Raw genomic sequence first — 20240 nt, 5'->3', positions numbered from 1 at the left:
AAGCTAAGAGATAGGGATACAATATTACAGAAGGTCACTCAACCCATTTTCGAGTGTAACGAGGTCAAAAATGCAATCAACTACACCAGAACAGCAAAAACAGATTCACAGAACGTATTCTAGTGCAAAACCTAAGGTCTCGAGGAGGTTTGAGGAATGAGATGATGAAGGATGCAATGAGTTATCTGGCAGAAGACACCCTTCCGATCGAGGAATGATCATGATAGAGAAGAGACGTCCATGCATACACAAATTGGATAAACGGTCTCATATGATTCTCTTATTGAAAGATCTAAGTATTAGTCGTGTTTAATTCCAGAGCTTCTAGTGGCTGTATTCATTTTTCTATAATCTATACAAACTCGCCACCCAACCACAATTCTAGAGGGAATCATTTCATCATTTTTACCATGTACTATGGCTATCCCCCCTTTTTTTGGCACTACATGAATAGGAGAAATCCAAACACTATAAAAAATTAGAAAAATTATACCTGCATCCAGCCATTTAAGGATTTCTACTCTTACCAATTCTTTCATGTTTGGATTTAACTTCCTTTGAGTTTCAACCACCGGTTTAGAATTTTCTTCTATCAAAATCCCGTGCATACAAATAGTTGGACTGATTCCCTTGATATCAGAAATCGTCCATCCTATAGCCTTTAAATGCTTTCTCAAAACACGGAAGAGGTTGCCTAGTTGTTCCTCATCTAGTGCAGAATTTACAATCACCGGCAATGTCTCTTTTTCTCCAAAAAATGCGTATTTGAGGTGTTTAGACAGTGGCTTAAACTCAAGCCGTGGAGCTAGCTCACACGATAGTGGAGGTAATCCTTTGCTCAGTCCTAACTCCTCATACGCATTTCTCCTTTTGTAAGGAACTTGTGCCTGCAAAAATTCAGTCATTTCTTCAACTTGTTCCTCTTGTAAGCCTACACCATTAAGACAAAGTCCAAGAGAATCAGCATCAACATTCATTTGACTCATCTCTAATGCCAATTCATCACATATGTCAACAGAATAAACATAGTCAGTAAAAGAGGAATACTTCTTTACTTTACTCAAATCAAACTCCACTTCCTTTTCACTAATTTGGAACTTGAATTTACCACGTTTAACATCTATTATTGTACCTGCGGTGGCCAGAAATGGTCTGCCCAGAATAATAGGTACATTAACATTTTCCTCCATATCTAAAACAACAAAATCAATAGAAATAATGAATTTCTACACTTTAATAAGCACATTCTCCAATATGCCTATTAGATGTCTAATAGACCTGTCAGTTAATTGCAAGAAAATGTTAGTACATTTTAACTCTTTCAATCCCAATTGCCTAGTCATAGTTAAAGGGATCAATGAAACACTTGCACCAATGTCACATAGTACTTTAGAGAATTCTACATTACCAATAGTGCAAGTAACTGTGAAAATCTCTAGATCTTTCAATTTTGGTGGCAATTTATTTTGTATAATGACACTACATTATTCCGTTAATGCAGTTGTCTTACTATCTACTAACTTCCTTTTCTTAGTCATTATCTCCTTGAGAAACTTTGCATATGAAAAAATCTGTAAAATAGCATCAACGAAAGGAATGTTAATATGTAATTATTTGAAAATATTGACAAACTTCTCAAATTCTTTGTTATTTCTCGAAAGTTTCAATCTTTGAGGAAATGGCACCGGTAGAGGAATTGGTGTTGTATCTCCCATTTGTGGCTCATTTTCTTCCACCTTATTTTTCCCTTTAATTATATTGCTATCCCTAACTCACTCAACTGCTTATTTTCTCTTCTTTCATATTCTCTCTCTTTTTCAACCACAAATGGCTCACCTACTTCCTTACCACTTCAGAGGGCTATGGCTTTCAAATTTCTTACTTCCTCTCGGCTCTCACGCGCAGGTTTGGTTCTGGGTTTGGTAGCTGCAAGGTTGCGGCTGGAACTGATGAGATGCAGCTTGGTTGAAGTTGAAAATGGTCACAGCTAGAAGAGGGTAGGGTGTAGGTCGATGGTTCTCACGCGGAGGTCTCCTGATTTCTTCCCTCAGCTCGCGGACAGAGCAGTAATAGAATTGCAGCTCTCGGTTTCTTTCCTTGCTCTCGGCTATATGGTGCAGCTCAGTCTCTCACTTTCTCTCAGTCGATACTCACGAGGTGAAGTCTGGAGAAGGAGTGTTTGTTGTTGTGGTCTTTTTTCCTTTTTATACCCGGCTCCAGATTCCTAAACCCTGTATTCAATGGCTGGAAATCATCCCTTCCCAACCTTTTTTCTTGCCCATTCGATGAGCGTCCATTCGTCCTTTGCACGCTGTAAAAACAAAATGCAGCGTGCATGCGCGACCCCTTTTTTTTTTTTTTTGACTAATTAATATAGATAACTAATTACCTAAAAATAATAAAAAATAAATGCAGAAATGCTAATTAAGACAAAACGAAATGCTAATTTTCTTTCTTTTCCCCCCTTTTTTTTAAGTAATTTAACAAAAATGATAATAAAATTAAGTAAAAATCAACAATTTAATTAACATCAGATAAAAATAAATAAACTAGAAATAATAAACAGCAAAAATGGCAATTTTTGATTTTTCTTTTCATTTTTCATTATTTTCCTCTTTTTCATTATTTTTCAAATTAATAGATAAAATAAATGCTTGTAAACTAATTAACATAGAGTAAGAGACACGAAATAGGAATCAACCAAAATAAATCTAAAATCGAAACAAATAAATACAAAATTAATTAAGAATAAAAATCAAATTTGAAACCAAAAATTTGGTGTCTACACAAGGTACAAGTTAACTTTGGGTGTGGGTGACCACTCAAATGTAATCCGTCATTCAAAAGCGGCATAAGCCGGTGATTATGGGCTCGCTCATTACTCACTTGGCCGTTCGATTGGGATTGCTTGATCTCGACAAGGAACACAAGTTCGCTCTAGCTCGCGAGATTGAGCCATTGGATCTGCGTAACTTAGAGAGGATGGAGGTTATTTTCAAAGTGGGAGATGTATACCAGATAACGCCTCCTGGAGATGGTAGGCCATGACCTCGGGATCCTCCGACTGTCCCCCCTACTGATTCACCGCCCCACACTGATCAGGCGGGTCTGTCCTCTTACCATGCTCCCCCTGCTTGGGATTCCCAATACCGTTCCCTCCAGGATTCTGTCCGTGAACTAGGAGAGCGAGTTGCGGGCCTAGATGGCCGTCTTGCAGCGTTGTAGGTTTTTGCCCGTATTCGGACGGAGAATCAGACAGTTTCTTTGCTCATATTGGATTCCAGCCGCCTCATCCTCCCCCCCCCCTTAGTGTCTCACTGCACCCTCTCGGTAGTTAGGGAAGTTTCATCCACTTTATCCTTATACTTTATTTGTCTTTGCTACATTGAGGATAATGTAGGTTTTAGGTATAGGGGGATGGTTTCTATTATTTCTTTTTTGCTTAAAAAAACAGAAAGAAAAAAAGAAAAAAAATGAAAAAAACAGAAAACGAAAAAAAAGTGTAGTTAGTTGACTTTCTTTTTATTTCTACATTTGTTAGCTGCTAGAGCATGTTGCTATGATAGATTGCATAATCAGGGTGCACGTGTATGTGGTCATATATGCTAGCTGTGCATTTTGCTTTTCCTTGGCAATATCGTTGAATGTTGAATATGTTGGACTTGATCCATTCTTGAAACTTTTGGGAGCTTTTGAGCCATGCACGAGCACATTATTCTTGTTTGCTTCGTTTGTGTTGTTGAGTGGGTATCACACATGGTATTGGCATTCTAGAACTTGCTATTTTATATATGTGGAGGTCACATTTTGTTGAACTGGATACATTTGAAATGATAAGGGCATTTAGGATTTAACCTTTTTTAACTTTCTACAAATCATGCCTTCATCTTGTCTCCCAATAGTGAATCAATTTGAGCTTTTTATCCTTCTGCTTTATTTGTTAGCTGTGTTTGATAACTCAGGACCTTTTTTTAGACTTTCTTGTTCAACCTGTGTCATTAAGAGATGTCTGAATTTCATTGTTTGTGCAAGGCAAATAAATCTAGGATCGCAAGTGTTGTCAGAATAGAAGTTGTATGGTGCTGGTTTTGTGCATCTAAGATCGAAAGAAAAAAAAGGAAAAAAAAAAGAAAAGGAAAAAATGGAGAAAATGTCGACAAACTGGTGAATATGGGATTTTGGCTTACAGGGCGTGCCCACGCCTTGCAAGACGTCCTTTCAAAAAATAATAAAAAGAGAGAGAAAAGAGTTTCGATACTTGCACAGTGGGTATAGCAAATGAAAATGCCTTGCTTGTAGAATTTTCCCACTAAAGCGTTGAGGCTATGCAAGTGGATATTGGACATTCGTTTGACACATTACACCTTATCTTTACCTTCTTAACCCGCCTTTTACCCTAGCATGATGCAACACCTTCGTGACATGATGTAAATATTGGCAAGTTTATCAATGAAAATGACTTTTCTTTTGCTCTTATTTTGGATTATTGTCAAAAACAGGTTTGTATTACGGGTGTGCATACGGCTACATTGACGGAGTTGGGTAGGCGGTCCGCTAAACCCTGGGGTACGCCCAAGGTGGAGGTGGGGTTGTCACAAAGAAGGCCCTATAAATACGTGAAACAACAGTCGTCAAGGGGAGCCAAATAGGGAGATGGCCTATGGCCGCTATTTTCTCATATTCTATATTCTTAGGAGTAGATTAGAATAAGTAGAAGTAGAGTTTGGTTATGAACTGCTCTGTTTCTCTCTTAAAAGAAATATCTAACCTATTCTCTATTCAAGCCAAGGATTGAAGCATTTATTCCAACGATTGTAAGGGTGGGTTTGATCTTTCCAATCTTTAATTTGCTATCTGTGTTTTCTTGATTTTATTCTATATTGATGCATGTATAGTAGAGTAAGTGGCCAATTATTCTCTCTACATGTATTCTTCATGTCAAAATACTAATCTTGATCCGTTATTGTCATGTATTGGTATTTCTATGTGGCAAATAAGGGTAACAACCCTTTTGTGAACCCTTAAGGCGGATTATGGTGTTGATTAAATAACTGCATGCGTCATGGGTTATTGTCATCTTTGACTGATTCTTGGTTCTTAATGCTATTATGAGAGTAATTGGAATTGCATCAATATCTGGATTGTCTAATAACAAGAATACAATTTGAGTGCGTCATTCTTATTTTTGAATTCAGAGAATCTACGAGTTATTATTGGCGTCCTGGCTAACTTAGGCCAAATAGTTGATTAAAGGTTGAATCTTTAGGAGTTGATGATCAATTGGAATAAAGATCTTCATGTCCTTGGTTTGGCTTGTTATCTATTAATTTTATCTTCTATTTTTATTGTTTCAGTTCTAGAGGTAGTTGTTTTAGTTCTAGCAGTAGTTTTAGGTTTGGCTCATTATCTATTAATTTTATCTTCGATTTTTATTGTTTTATTTTTAGCGGTAGTTTTAGTTATCCCTGTTTACTATTTACTATTTTAACAAAGGAAATTGAAAGTTTCAACTGTTCCCTGTGGGTTCGACGTGGACTTCCACTACTACAGGTTTTAGATTTCTAGTAATTAATTTTTGACACACATGACAAGTGATCATTGCCCCTTGTAATGTTTCTTCAGTAGCAAATTGCCCATGTGTTCATAAAACATACAAATTTCCTCCTATAAATTATGAAAATAAAGTCATGCCTGCATATATTTATTTCTTTGATAGTTTAACTTTACCACACCAAAAGAACTAAATTTGTATACCAAACTTGTAAACCAAATTTAATCTTTCTACTACAAAACTATGTTCTTTTTAATTTAATTTAATTTAATTTAATTTTTTCATATTAATAATATATGATATGTTTCTTTTCTTTAGCATAGTTAGTCTCAAATAATTACTTGATAATGAGTTTAATTCTAATGATAACTAAACAACTTAATTAACTTTCCCTTTAAAATATAAGGAATATATAATTTTTGTAAATTAATTTTTTTTTTGGCATTTGAATAGGTTATCAATTGAATTTGAAATGAATTTGGCATTTCATACACATTATATGAACCACTAAATGATTATCAACGTACATAGATATTAAAATAAATGCTTTAAAATTATAATATTGGAATGTTAGTTTTCAATTGGTAGGAAAGACAACAAAAAATAAAAGTTTTTTAAAAAAAAATTTCCTAAAATCACTTCACATTGATACTTACTTTTACTATTTTTTATAAGTACAATTGCTAACTACAAGAATTTGAAGTTTTACGTACACAAGACATGCAATATTTTTTGTATGGCCCTTTTTGAAGGAAATTTTTAGAAAATGTTGGCGAACTTTTCTAAAATAGGATTTTAGTTTTCAAAAAATTACAAACTTCAGTACATATCCAAGATCAAACCTCGCTTACAAATAGATAAGCATGTGTGCACGAGTCATACACGAGGATTCAAAATATTAAGCTAGTCCAAAGTACATTTGAACGATTTTTTTTTTGGTTAGCAGTGGTTTTGAATTCAAAATTTTTTAGTTACAATTAGAGATGGCAATTTGTCCCAAGTCCCAATGGGTTACCCATGTCTATAGGGACTTTGGGCGGGATGGGTACTGGAATTTGATATTGGGTTTAAAATGGGACAAATCCCAATTGTACCCATTAATTGATGGGAAATTTTGGAAAATACTTGGGTACCCATTGGGCTCAAATAGCAAGGGCTCTGTTTGGATTAGCTATTTTTTGGAGTGTTTTTGAAATATTTTATTGTCGCAGTGTATATGAAAAATTTTTACTATAAATTTTTTTTGAAATATTTGATATACTAATATGGATGAGATATTTTTTGAGTTATTGTATATTAATGTAACATTGTATTTGAAAAATTTATTTTTTGAAAATATAGCCAATCCAAACGGAGTCTTAGATTAAAAAATTATCTTTAACAATTTTTATAGTCATACCAGCGAATATAATCTAGCAGTCAACAATTGGTAATATATATAAATTCCTTAATATATTACTGTGCAGCCCCTTCTCCAATTGTAATATATTATAATATATCATAGGGCACATGTCGGTTAGGCTAATAATTGTTGACTGATATATATCCGTCAACTAACAGATGTTAGTTGAAGTGTATTATAGGACATTGTTTAGCATTCCCACGTCCGGTATACACTCTTAATTTCTCAAAAACTAACCGATACTAGAAAAATAATCTAAAAACTATATTTACTCATAAAAATAATTTTTAAAATTTTTCGAAAAAAGAAAATGTGGAAAAACGTGCAACTAAAAGAAAATAAAACCTAGAAATTAAGAAAATTACGGGTCCTCACAGAGAAGCTACCAGTTCTAACAATCAAACACACAAGCTCTGTGAGAACCCTCACTCAAAAACAAAATTTTTCCTAAATCACTTGCCTTGCCCTATGATTAAATCACTTAAAATATGTCCTTGCATTGCACTCTACATGCAATATAACATTTCCCTTGTATTGCATTTCATTACCTTTTACTTGAATTAAAACATTTCCTTTACTTGGTATTATTTTATTTCACCACATACTTTATGACCAAATATTCTTTTTATTGTGGTTGGGACTTTATATGATAGTTTAGGGGTGTTAGTAAGACATTGTAAACATTTGGATGATAGAAACAAGATTTGACAAAGATTAGAGAGAGAATGTCCAAGGTTGAGACAAGTGGCCAAACCCTAGCCATTCAACCTTTTTGACCAAAGAATTAGAGAAAATTTAAACCATTCTTGGCTCTATTTTTCTTCATGTGGCCGGCCACCTTGAAGCTTCCAAGGGAAGAGAGAAAATTCCATTTTCATGCCTTTTAAACCCCAGTTTGATCTTGAGCAAAAATCAGAAGTGAAGGACTTGAGTTAGTAGAGTGAACAACCTTCAACCCTAGTGTGTGATTTCAAGCTTGGAGCTTTTGGTTTGGTGGTTGTTTTGGGTGATTCAAGCTTCTTACAAGAGAGCTATATGATCCTTAACTCTTGGTTTTATGGTGTTATATAAAGTATTTAAAGCTTTGATGGTAAACTAGGAGTTGTATGGATGTTACTTATAGTTAAATTTCTTGAACTAAACAAGTGGTAGTAGGGTTGGTTGTTTAGCCTACCATGTGTTTGATTAATTGTTAAAGCTTTGTTTATGGTTTTCTTGATGTATTAACATGTTTTGGATCCTTTTTGAGTTAAGGATAACACTTCGTATGATGTTTAAGTTAGTCTTCATGAAAGGATGAAAGTTGGTGATGCAAGTGAACTAGTGGACTGTTTTGCTCTCTCTTGGCTGACTGGTTTTGGAAGGGAGGTTTCTCCTTGATTTTGTGGTTCATTTGCACCTTAATTAAGCCTAGGAATCTTGGCTAAACATTGGTTTAAGGTTTGGTGTGAGTTGAAATGGAAATGAAGCAAGTAAAGTGGTTGTTTTTGGGCAACTAGTGGACTGTTTTGGTTCTTGTTGTTGGCTAGACTGTTTTGGTTTATTTGATCATTTGGTGTGTTGCATTTTAAGCTCTAATGGTACTAGGTAACATGATCCCCTGTATATGAACTCTAGGAGGTTGAATTGGATGAATTTGAGCCAAAACAAGTGAAGTTGGCAAGAGGAAATAGAGTAATTTTTGTTAGGGTTTTGAGCTGATCAGAACCAAAAAATCAGCCAACTTCCCCGGATCACTAGTATTGATAGGAGAGGAACTAGACTCTGCATTTAGTACCGTTGGAAAGCCCTTCAAGTCTAGTTTCCAATGCCACTTGTTGGAAAACTAAGAAGGTTTGACCAAGCAAATTCCTTTCCTTCTTATCTTCTAATTTGGTTCATCTTCTTCACTTTTTCTTCTGGGTTGGCTGAGAGCAAGAGAGAAAAAAAAGAGTGAAGAAAGCTTTCCATTTCAAACCTTAAATCAAGCGTTATTTGAGTGAAATCAACCAAACTAAACCGATTAAAGTTTCATCTTGGTACTTAAGAAGCTAGGAGTGGTGGAAATATTGGGAGACAGTGGTTGATTCTTCACTTTCAAGAAGGCTTTTGGAAGGTATAAGGCTAAAACTTCTTTTTCTCTTGCTTAATCTTGCTAAGTTTGATATAGAAGCTTTTAATCTTGGCTTGCCATGGTTGATTTTCTAGTTTTGATGGTGTAGTGAAATTTTCGGCTAGGGTTTACATTTTTCAGCTTTGATTATTGTTGTTTAACTAGCAAATGTTGTTATTGTGTTTGGAAATGGAATTTGTGAAGTGATTATTGGCTTGATTGTTACTTTTTAGAGTTAAAAGTTGAATTTCCAGCTTTTGGTGGTGAATTTCAGTCAATTTCCAGAGCTTTTCTGGTAGTTTGTAGGAGATGAATTAGAACCTAATTTTTATATCTTGGAAACCACTATGAATCTAGTTTTAAACGCTACTAGCGGAGCTCAATTTCGATTTTTCTACACCAAGTTATAGCCATTCTACCAAAACTGTTCAGTTGTCCCGTTTTGGCTCCGACAGAATTTTTATGTCTCTGTTTTTGCCAATTTTGACCCTAATAATGGTTGAATTGGAGTTTGATTCCTTCATAAAAGTTATAGGACTATGTCTTAACTTCAAAATACCCTCAAATTTATCTCGATCCGATATACCTAGCTATAGTTATGACCAAAACACCGAAGGATGACAAATCTGCCACTTATCATTTCTTCTTTAAACTGGTTTCCAGTTTTGATATCCATGGTGATAAGTTTATTATTTGGTTGGTTTGGTTGGTTTTGAAGCCTTGAATAGATGTATGTTGTTGGTTATCACTTGTGGTTGGATTGGAGGTTTGTTGGCTTGTGAATCCAAGTTGTACTTGGATGGAAAAATGGATAAATACAAAGGGCGCACTGCCCAACTTTTCGCTCGAGGGATAAGCGAGTAAACTTGAAACTTGAGCGACGATTTGAGGTCGAAGTGAATTTGGATTGTCTATGGTAGTCAAGTTACCGTTAGTAGCGGTATATAAGCTGAAATTTTACCAAAACTCGTACCCTTTAAAAGGTGGAAGTAGCGACCTTATAACTATGACTTTCTCAATCTTTCATACCAAGTGCGAATTCAAAAGTTTTAATAGCTTCTTTATCGAAATTGAAAGAGCGAGCATGAATTTTCTAGAGTTTGATAAGCCATATGACTACTACTTAAACAAGTCTCATTTACTTGATTTTCTTGAAACGAAACCCCTATGTTTTGAACCCTAGTGGGTTTTAAACTCTTAAATGATATTTTATCGCAGATTTGGACTCAAACCAAGGAGTTGTACCTGAGCGTGATTTTGACAAGCACTAAATCTTTAGTGAGTGCTTCCAAGTGCATGATTGTACTTGATACTTGCTTTTAAATGTTTTACTAATGTGATTTGACACTGTTTGACTTGATTGGAAGGGCAAAGGTGTACTTTATCGCACTTGCCCTAAAAGTGATTTGATACTGTGCATTGATTGAAATTGACTTGATATACTTGTATATGACGTAAGCACTCTCTGGAATTCCAGAAACCCTGTAGCTAGTTACTCGAGTCGCGCCGGCAAGGGCTTGGTCGATTAGGTAACGAACCCTGGGTCTCTTGTTTTGTCGAGTCGAGTGTTATCTTCTCGACTAATCGGTATGCTCAGGTATTACCACCAGTGTTTATCTTAGAGTTCAGGCCCGGTAAGGGGTTTGAATGGTGGACAGAGATTGGAGTTAAGTGGGGGCACTACTGGACTGATTACTTTACTTAAAAGTTGACGGAGCGTCAACTACTACTTGATCAAGTTATGGCGGAGCTATTTTGCAATAGCAGCTGTATCCTTTTACTTGACATGTTAAATATCCAGAGATTTGCTACTTGAAATGTTATTGCCCAATTTTATGAACTTTTATGCTCGCTACTTTGATATTGCAAGTAGCGAGCATGTTGTAGCCTTTGGTCTCAAGAAGGGAATGATGTGTTATAGTTTCCTACAAAATATCAGCTCCATCCGAGTACTGTAGCTTATGAAAAGACAAAAATACCCCTGACTGCCATAGGTAGAGCTTTGTGGACAGTTTTGACATTTCACCAATCTGACTGCATTTTTTCACCCTGATCCATACTGAAATAGCACATAGAAGTTGTAGTGTTATGCTTTAGATTTCCAATGCCCCTGAAAACGCCTCAATTGGACTTCGGTAGCCTGAGTTATTGTCGTTTAAACATAGTGCGGTTAGCTAGCCTGATTGTGAGATTCTGGTTCTATAATTTGAAACTTTGACCTGGATACACTATGAACTGGTTTAAGTGGTCTGCATCAAAGTTGTAGCCCCCTGTCTTAACTTCGAAATGGTATAAATTTTACACCAATCCGATAAGTGTAGCTTTGGTTGTGTCCGTTCCGCTAAGCGACGTCAAATCTGTCCTTTGTTTTCTGACTTGAATTTCATTTCCGGACATTTTCCTTGCTTGAATTTGTACTTGTACGACTTTGAGCCTATTGAACGGCTATTGAAATGAGATTATTTTGTGTGTGACTTTGGGACTGATTGAGGAAAAGAATGAAGTCATAAATGGCTGGAAAATAGGTAAATACAAAGGGCGTGCCGCCCAAATTTACGCTCAAGAACTAGGGAGATATACTTGCGACTTGAGTAAGGTTTAAGAGCGAATACCACTTGAACTATCTAGGATATTTGCGTCTTCATTTATCGAGGTATAGAAGTTAGAATTTGGCCGAACTGGTACCCTTGGAAAATGAAACAATGACTACCAAAAATACGTTTTTCTCGTTCTTTCGACTCCAATGGTATTTCCAAGTATAATTGCTACAAAAGTTCACAGTTTGAAAAGCGAGCAAGTGTTTTACGAATATTCTCCAAATGAATTTCAATTACTTGATTCTTATTGAACAAAACGTTTAAGTTTCGAACCTTAGTCGCTTTTCAAAGTTCTTAAACAAAGTTTTATCGCAAATTTGGACTCCAAACCCGGAGTACAATCCAGACGTGATCACTGAGGCACTACATTTTGGTGAGTGCTTCCAAATATCTGATTGAACTTGACATTTGTGTGTAACACTTGTCCAATGTGATTACATGATATATATAAGTGAATTGATAGGGCAAGAGTGTACTTTATCGCACTTACCCTAATGTGATTTGTTCTTGTTCATCGATTGCAATTGATTTGCTATACATGTATATGAATTGTATCTTGCTTGGAATTCCAGAAACCCTGTGCCTAGTTAGTCGAGTCGAGCCGGCAAGGGCCTGGTCGATTAGATAACGAACCCTGGGTAGTTAGTGATGTCGAGTGGAGTGTTATCTCCTCGACTAATCGGTATACTCGAGTATTAGCACCAGTGTTTATTGTGGAGTTCGGGCCCGGTAAGGGGTTTGATCTGTGGACAGAGATTGGAGTTGAGTGGTGTTCTACTGGACTATATTCTTATGTGAAAGTTGACGGAGTGTCAACTACCAATCGATCAAGTTATGGTGGAACCTATATACGAGCAACTATGGAAAAGCTGATAGTAGTTGGCATACGGCTACTATCAGCAATATTTAAGAGTAGATTACAACCAATTATACGAAACTTCAATTTTGATGATTAGTTGAAGTTTCGTATAAAGGGATATTACTGTACAAGGTGCTAGGAGATAATTGGAGGTTAGCTAGAGAGATTATCCATTGGTAGACTAAAGGATGAGATTGAAACCCTAAGGTGCCACGTGTCACCACCCCATTGAAAGTTAGACTTTGACCAAGGCATTTTACTTCCCTAAAACTCTAATTTTGACCAAATTACTTTCATTTCCTTGTCTTCCTTGGCCGGCCATTTGAGAGAAAGAAACCAAGAGAGAAACTTCATTTGTTCTTCAATTTCTTGCCAATCTTGATACCAACCCTCACTTTTGCAAAACCCTCCATAAAAGTTGTTTACTAGGGAGGATTAAAGGATTGAGTGGAGTGATTTTGGAGGGACAAGCTCTAAGTTACCATCTTTATGGAGGATACAAGGTACTTTGGACAAGAAACTTCCTTTTCCTTCATATATGTGTAAATTAGTGGATTATAGATGTTACATAGGTAACTTTGTAAGAACATTTTGTGGTTTGAAGTAGTTTTATGGTAAATTTCAGTCCCATTGTTTGGGACTGAAATTAGCCTAACCATTAGTATATGTTCTGTTGGAGAAATTGTCAATGCTGGAATCTGAAAGAGCATGTGCCCACGAAGATTCCAAGGGACTCAGTGAACAGGCAAGCCAAGCTCAAGCTCAAGCTGCAACATTGAAGGAAGCCCTCACTAAGTTAGAAACTGAAAAAGAGGCTAATCTTTTGCAGTACCGCCAGTGCTTAGACAGGATATCTGATCTGGAGAAAACCATCTCTCGTGCCCAAGAGGATGCTGAGGAACATAATCAGAGAGTTAATAAGGCTGAAATTGAAGCTCAATCACTTAAAGATGAACTCACCAAGGTGTCTGCTGAAAAAGATGCTGCACTTGACCAATACATGAGTTCTCTGGAGATGATATCGAACCTGGAGCACAAATTACAATGTACTGAAGAGGACATCAGAAAGTTGGAGCAGCGAGCTGAGAAGGCTGAAAATGAGGTCGAAACACTGAAGCGAGCTATTTCCAGCTTGACTCAGGAGAAGGAAGCTGCAGAGGTTCAGTATCACCAGTGCTTGGAAACTATTTCTAGTTTAGAGCGTAATCTCTCTTCTGCTCAGGAGGAGGCTAAACGTCTGAACGTTGAGATAGAGACTGGAATTGCCAACTTAAAGGGTGCTGAGGAGCAATGCCTCCTTTTAGAAAGATCAAATCACTCTCTGCAGTCTGAGGTGGAAGTCTTGATGCTCAAGATGGGTAATCAAAGTCAAGAACTTACAGAAAAGCAGAAGGAACTGGGAAGACTTTGGACTTGTATACAAGAAGAGCGCTTGCGTTTTGTGGAGGCTGAAACTGCTTTCCAGACACTGCAGCATTTGCATGCCCAAGCACAGGAAGAACTTCGATCTTTATCCTCAGAGCTCCAGAATAAGGTTCAAAATCTGAGGGAAATGGAAACTCATAATGAGAGGTTGCATGAAGAAGTTCTGAAGGTGAAGGAGGAGAATAAAAGCCTCAATGAGCTGAGAGTTTCTTCAGCAATTACAATAAAAGATTTGCAGAATGAGATATCTAGCTTAACTGAAACTAAAGGGAAACTCGAGGAAGAGGTTGAGCTTCGACTGGACCAAAGAAATGCTCTTCAGCAAGAAATCTACTGTCTAAAAGAAGAACTAAATGACTTCAATAAAAAACACTCGTCCATCGTGGAGCAGGTACATGCAGTAGGACTGCATGCAGATTCATTTGGAACATCAGTGAAGGAATTGCAGGATGAGAACTCAAATCTGAAAGACTCCTGCCAGAGGGAAAGAAGTGAGAAGTTAGCTCTTTTGGAAGAACTGGAAATTCTGGAACAGCTTCTTGAGAAAAATTCCATTTTGGAGAATTCTCTAGCAGATTTAAATGCTGAACTGGAAGCTGTTAGGCACAAGATAACAGCTCTAGAAGAATCTTGCCAATCTCTTTTGGAGGAGAAATCAGCTCTTCTTGATGACAAGGCATCATTACAAGCTCAGCTGCAGGATGCAAATCAAAGTTTGGAAAATCTCTCAGAGAAGAACACTTTTCTAGAGAATTCCCTGTCTGATGCTCTTGATGAACTTCAAGGTTTGAAGACAAAATCAAGGAGCTTAGAAGAGTCCTGCCAGTTGCTAGTTGATGAGAAGGCTAGAGTTGTCGCTGAAAAGGATGTTTTGACTTCTCAACTTGAAAGCACCAATATGAGACTAGACAATCTAGAGAGAAGATATGTAGAACTGGGAGAACAGTACTCAGATCTGGAGAAGGAGAAAGAATCATCAGATTGTAAGTTACAAGAATTACAGATTTCTTTGGATGTACAAAAGCAAGAACATGCTAGTTTCACCCATACAAGGGAGATGCAGTTGGCTTGTTTGGAAAGTGACAGGAGTCTCTTGCAAGAGGAGATACATTCCAGTAAGAGAGAATTCAACAAGGAGCTGGATAACTCCTTTCATTCCCACATTGAAGTCTTTATCTTAAGAAAATGTGCTAGGGACCTAGAAGAAAAAAATTTCTGCCTGTCAGCCAAGAATCAGAAACTCTTTGAGACATCTATATCATTGGAGAAGATGCTTTATGAGTTAAAGAAAGATAATCTTAGCCAAAAAGCTAAGATTATCTCCTTGTCTGATGAAGGCTGCACTCTGAGGAAGGGGATATTCCAGTTGCTCAAGGCTCTTGACATTGTTCCAATCCATGATAGTAGCAATAGGAGTGGGCAAGACCAAACTTTTCTGAATCACATTCTAAGCAAGCTTGAAGGTGCCAAAAAATCTATGTATGAAACTGAAGAAGAAAATCTGCGACGGTCTGTAGAGTTGTCAGTTCTTGTTGCAATGATTGGACAACTAAGGATTGATGCACAAAATCTTGAGTTGGAGAAATGCATCAATGCCCAGGAGTCAAGGATCAGACATGAGCAGCTGTTTTCTTTGCAGAATGAGGCCCTCAAGCTGCATGAGATGAATGAAGAACTAAGAACACAACTAATAGAGGGAGATCACAAACAGGAATCCTTACTAACTAAAGTTTCAGATTTACAGAAGAAGTTGCAGGATTTACGAGGGTCTTACCTTGATTTGCAGAGTGAAAATTCAAAAACTCGTGAGGAGAAAGGATCCTTAACAAAGGAGTTCTTATTGCTGGGGGAAAAAAACGGTACACTGGAAGAGGAAAACTCTGTTGTCTGCAGGGAAATGCTATATCTGGGTCACCTTTCTTCCTTCTTCAGGAGCTGTGTGGATGATTCCACTAGGACCCAATCAATTGAATAATTTCATCAATTTGGTCCTTGGCAGCTTTAATTTTTGCAACTTCATTGTTTGCTTGCTTCAATTAATTACTATGCTTTGTTTCAATTGCACCTAAGTCATGACTTTAGGGGCTTTATGACCAAGTGAGCTTGTGTTTGCCTATTTACTTTAATTTTCCCAAATAAATCGGTACCTTGACCATTTCTTTTATTTTGGAGGATAAATAAGTGATTTCACTCCATTTAAGGCATCAACTCAAGGGAGGTATAACTTCTTTTATCTTTTTGTCTCTCTCCTATGTGATCCAACGTGGGAGAGAGACAAAAAATGAGCTAGTAGCAAATAAACCATGCATTATTCTTGTTTGTTTTGAAAATTTGGAATGATACTTCGAGCATTCTTTTCTCTACCTATACACATTTTATCATTTGCTCTCCCAATTGAGCCTTTGAAAGAATAATTTCGTTTCAAATAAGGGCCTTAATGATCACTACCCTACATTGGGAAGATTTTCAAAAGGGAATGGATTCTCAACGAGCAATTCGTTTACTTGGTTGTCATGAGGCGTAAGAATGATACTTTGGCCATCGTTTCTACAACCTAAACACCATTTATCCCTTGCACCCTCATTTGAGCTAAAATTGGTGGTTCTTTTCGAGTGCACATATGATCGCACCCCACATTGGGGAAGGAGATTGGGGAATTTTGAAAAAAAAAAGAAAAGGGGAAAGGGAACCGTGAATTGGGAAATTTTGATTCTACCTGGGTTTCAATTTTGAAAAGAAAAGAAAAGAGAAAAAGGACAAGTTCTGTCCGGCGGATCACTTATGTTTCATAGATATGAACGAGCAAGAGTTTTCCTCAGTCAATTAATTCAGAATACGCTGGATTTTGTCCAACGGATCAGTAAGTTTTTAGCATGATAACTGGTTAGGTCAAGGCCCGTTATGTCGCCAAGTGGATATCTCCTAGGAATATGTAGTTTCCAGCGCGGATTTGATCAATTATCATTCAAGTGTGTAGCTATATAATCTTCCTTGATAGTTGGGATATATGAATGACAATATATTATTGATTGCTCAGGCGCACACGAGGACCTTCAAGAGGATCCTACCGTGCACACTTGAACTTCCAGAAAATATTTCTTCTTGATTTGCTCGGTGAGTGTCAAGTGTATGACTACTTAAACTCTATGGACTTGATTCATGCTTGGCTTACCTGATTACATGCTTAGCCTGCTTAATTTTAAAAAATGGAGTCGAGTGTGTACTTTATCAATCCAATTCCTTATAATTCCTTACTGTGCAGCCCCTTACTCTCCAACACCGAACTCGGATCCAATATGATCCGAGCCCTCGTCTGATCTTCTGGACAAGTGGATCCGAGACCAGAGGATCCGAGCTTAGATCCACTGTAGCAGGCCTCGGATCCCAATGAATAGTGAAGGTGAAAGATGAAGAAAAATGTGATCCGAGGGGTAATTTGAGAGATCCGAGCTCGGATCTAGCCCTCGGATCACTACTTTCGGCTTACCAACTTGTGTTCTGTTCACACAAGTTTTTTGACCAACGTTTCCTGCAAGATTATCGGTGGAAACAGCCCAAGACAGCTGCAAAAGAAGCTTTACAACTCCATTTTAGCTTGTTTATGGGTTCAATACATGATTAAACACTTGTCCATTACAAGAAATTCCTCTATAAATATAAGCCTTGAAGAACATTTTCCTAACTTTGGGAGGCTAGAGAAACTCCACAAAAATGTAGTTCTCACTTGTTTTTCTTAGTTCAATTAGTTTAGTAGTTGAGTATAGAGTAGTATAGTTTATCCTACTTGTTTATTAGCTAGGTAAAGATGAAGATGGAGATGAAGAAGGCAAGGGAAGAGCTCATGTGACAAGGGTTACTTTTCTTTCCAACTCTTTATCTTTTGTACATGATTCTAAGTTTAGTTAATATACAAGTTCTGGATTTTGTGTTTATGATGTGTCTTTAAAGTTTATGCCTTGGGTTTGGTTGAACTTCCTATGATTGTTAGTGTTTATTATTTGGCTATTTGATTGCTAGTATTTGAGCAAGTTATTTAGCACTTTAGCTCTTTAAATCATGATTAATCTGGTACCATTAATCTTGATTATCTAAGGTTAATATACGTAGAGATGGGGTAGTGCTTAACTTGGCTGGTACATTTTGTAATTTCCACAATAACACACAAATAGGATGTTCACTCTATAAAGATTTGTGTGATTGAAAAAGGGTTAATACATAAAGGCTCTAAAGTGATCTGAATGGCCCCTTGTACTAGGTTGCATATTTCTTTTATTTTTTCTTTTTCCTTATTTTTAGGATTATTCACACACGCGGCTGTCTCTCGATTTTCGCGTATGCGATGATTTGTTTATTTATTTTTATTTATTTATGTTTATATACTTGTATCGCGCTTGCATCTTGGGTGGGGGGAAATATCACTTTAGAGCCTTCGCGCCTGTTTTAATTATAATCCCTTCGCTCAAAAGGAAGCACTTCATACGTGCATGCATTAATTTCACTCTATTTTTATTTTTCTCGTGGGCGCCATTCCACATTTCCTTGTAAGATTAGGATCGATTTCCTTAGATATGCGGATGGTGTGTCATACGCCCATAGCGATACCTAAGGGATCACTCAAACCTCCGACCGAAGGCCTTGGGATTGATGAACCTTCGCCTCTTGGTCTGAAGGTTTGGGAGTCTGAAATCTTATCGAGTCTAAATGCATTAGTGAGCCAAATCTCATGCATCCATATTAGAAATTATCTAGGATAGAGTCAAATTTACCCAATTAGTGACACTATACACGAGAGAAGGGATTCCACCCCTCTTTCTTCGCTTTCTTTACTTTTCATTCTTGTATAATTTATTGTCCCAACATGTTATGTGTTATTTGTTAAACCAACCTCTCCTTGTTTTCTCCTTTTTTGCATACACAAACCTTAGAAATAAAAGTCCAGACATGGTACTCGTTTCGGATAAGACCGCCTTTTTATATCAAGCATGTTTAAATTGTATACGCATATGTATTGCACATCATTTTAGGCTTACCCCGGCATTTAAATGGGGCACTTTTAGGTCATATTTTAATTATTTCACTGTATAGTTAATACGCTTTGATAAATTATCATCATGCATTAACCATAGAGGAAATATCGCATAGGGAATCCCATGTTAGGAATAAGCCACCTCGTGTCTTGGATATGTAATCCAATGAGACCTGCATGTTTACAATTTTGTATTACTTAAGGGGTAAAATCCTGAGATAAGGTACTAAAAGTGAAATGTCTCTTCAAATGGCTCCGTGCAGAATGCTGAACCAGATACCTCGGGAACTGACAGACTAGAAAAATAATATGACACATGAGGTGAAAAGACTGTTCAAGTATGTGGGGCATTTACCGAGTCTTCTAAACATAATCCCAAATGTTGCGATCATTCAAGTTTTGCTTGAGTATTGGGATCCAGAAGGTTCTATTTTCCGATTCGGTGAATGTGAATTAACACCGACTTTAGAAGAAATATAAGGACTATTGCAGATGCCTGGGAAAGGTTACCGTATGATATATCCAGCTAGTAGAACAAGAGAACAGTTTTATAGGTTTTTGGGATTAAGGCAAGCTAGCATGAACCAACACCCGGATGTGAGATCGTGCCCTTTACAGTTTCTGTGTGAACGATTTGGAGAAAGAGAATCCTATGAACAGTACCAGGCCGATTTTTTCATAAGTAAAGAACAATGAGAAGAGAAGCGAATGCAAGAGTTTGGATTAGCTTTGGTCAATCTATTGTTGTTCCCGCAGAAGCATGGAAAGATCACATTTTCCACTATCAACATGGTTCAGAGTCTATTTCTGGGAATTAATGGAACGACCCCTACCTTGGTACCTATAATCATTGCTGACATCTTCACAGCCGCTACTGAATGTCAAAAGAAAAGAGGTTTCTTCCATGGGTCAAATGTGATACTTTAAATGTGGGCAATTGAGCATCTAGCGAAGAGAACGCTCAGTGCAAAAACAGGTTCACAAATCGCATTCTGGTGCAAATATCATAAATCAGGCTACCTAAGTCCAAATCCAGTAATTCCAAAGCCATCCGAAAGCTAAGATACCAGGCTACATTTCATCAGAAGACCTCAACAACCAATTCTGAAGCATTCCCAACCAAAATAACCCATTACAGAAGAAATTCTCAAATTCGGGTAAAACCAGGGCAGCAAGGGTAATTCCGTCTTTTGTCAAGCTACGCTACTCCGATTGACCTGAAATTTTACAAGAATCTCTAAAATATCATTCCCTACAATTTTCATGTTTTAACGCAAGGCCAATTCGG

The 20240-nt window shown here is 37.1% G+C and overlaps 1 protein-coding gene across 1 annotated transcript; it reads left to right on the top strand.

The window, feature by feature from the left end:
- Nucleotides 1-2865: 2865 nt before the first annotated feature.
- On the top strand, nucleotides 2866-15874 carry LOC113755801 (protein NETWORKED 1D-like; the record flags this gene model as incomplete). The annotated part of the gene is made up of 2 exons (XM_027299702.1): nucleotides 2866-3037; nucleotides 13164-15874. Coding segments are annotated over exons 1-2 (2883 nt in total), but the record flags the coding sequence as incomplete, so codon positions are not given.
- Between the last annotated feature and the right edge of the window lie 4366 nt (nucleotides 15875-20240).

This window comes from Coffea eugenioides, unplaced genomic scaffold, assembly GCF_003713205.1.
Source record: "Coffea eugenioides isolate CCC68of unplaced genomic scaffold, Ceug_1.0 ScVebR1_175;HRSCAF=696, whole genome shotgun sequence".
In the NCBI taxonomy this organism is placed as follows: Eukaryota; Viridiplantae; Streptophyta; class Magnoliopsida; order Gentianales; family Rubiaceae; genus Coffea; species Coffea eugenioides.
Note: the sequence above shows the minus strand (reverse complement) of the source record. Positions and strands in the feature narration are given on the sequence as shown.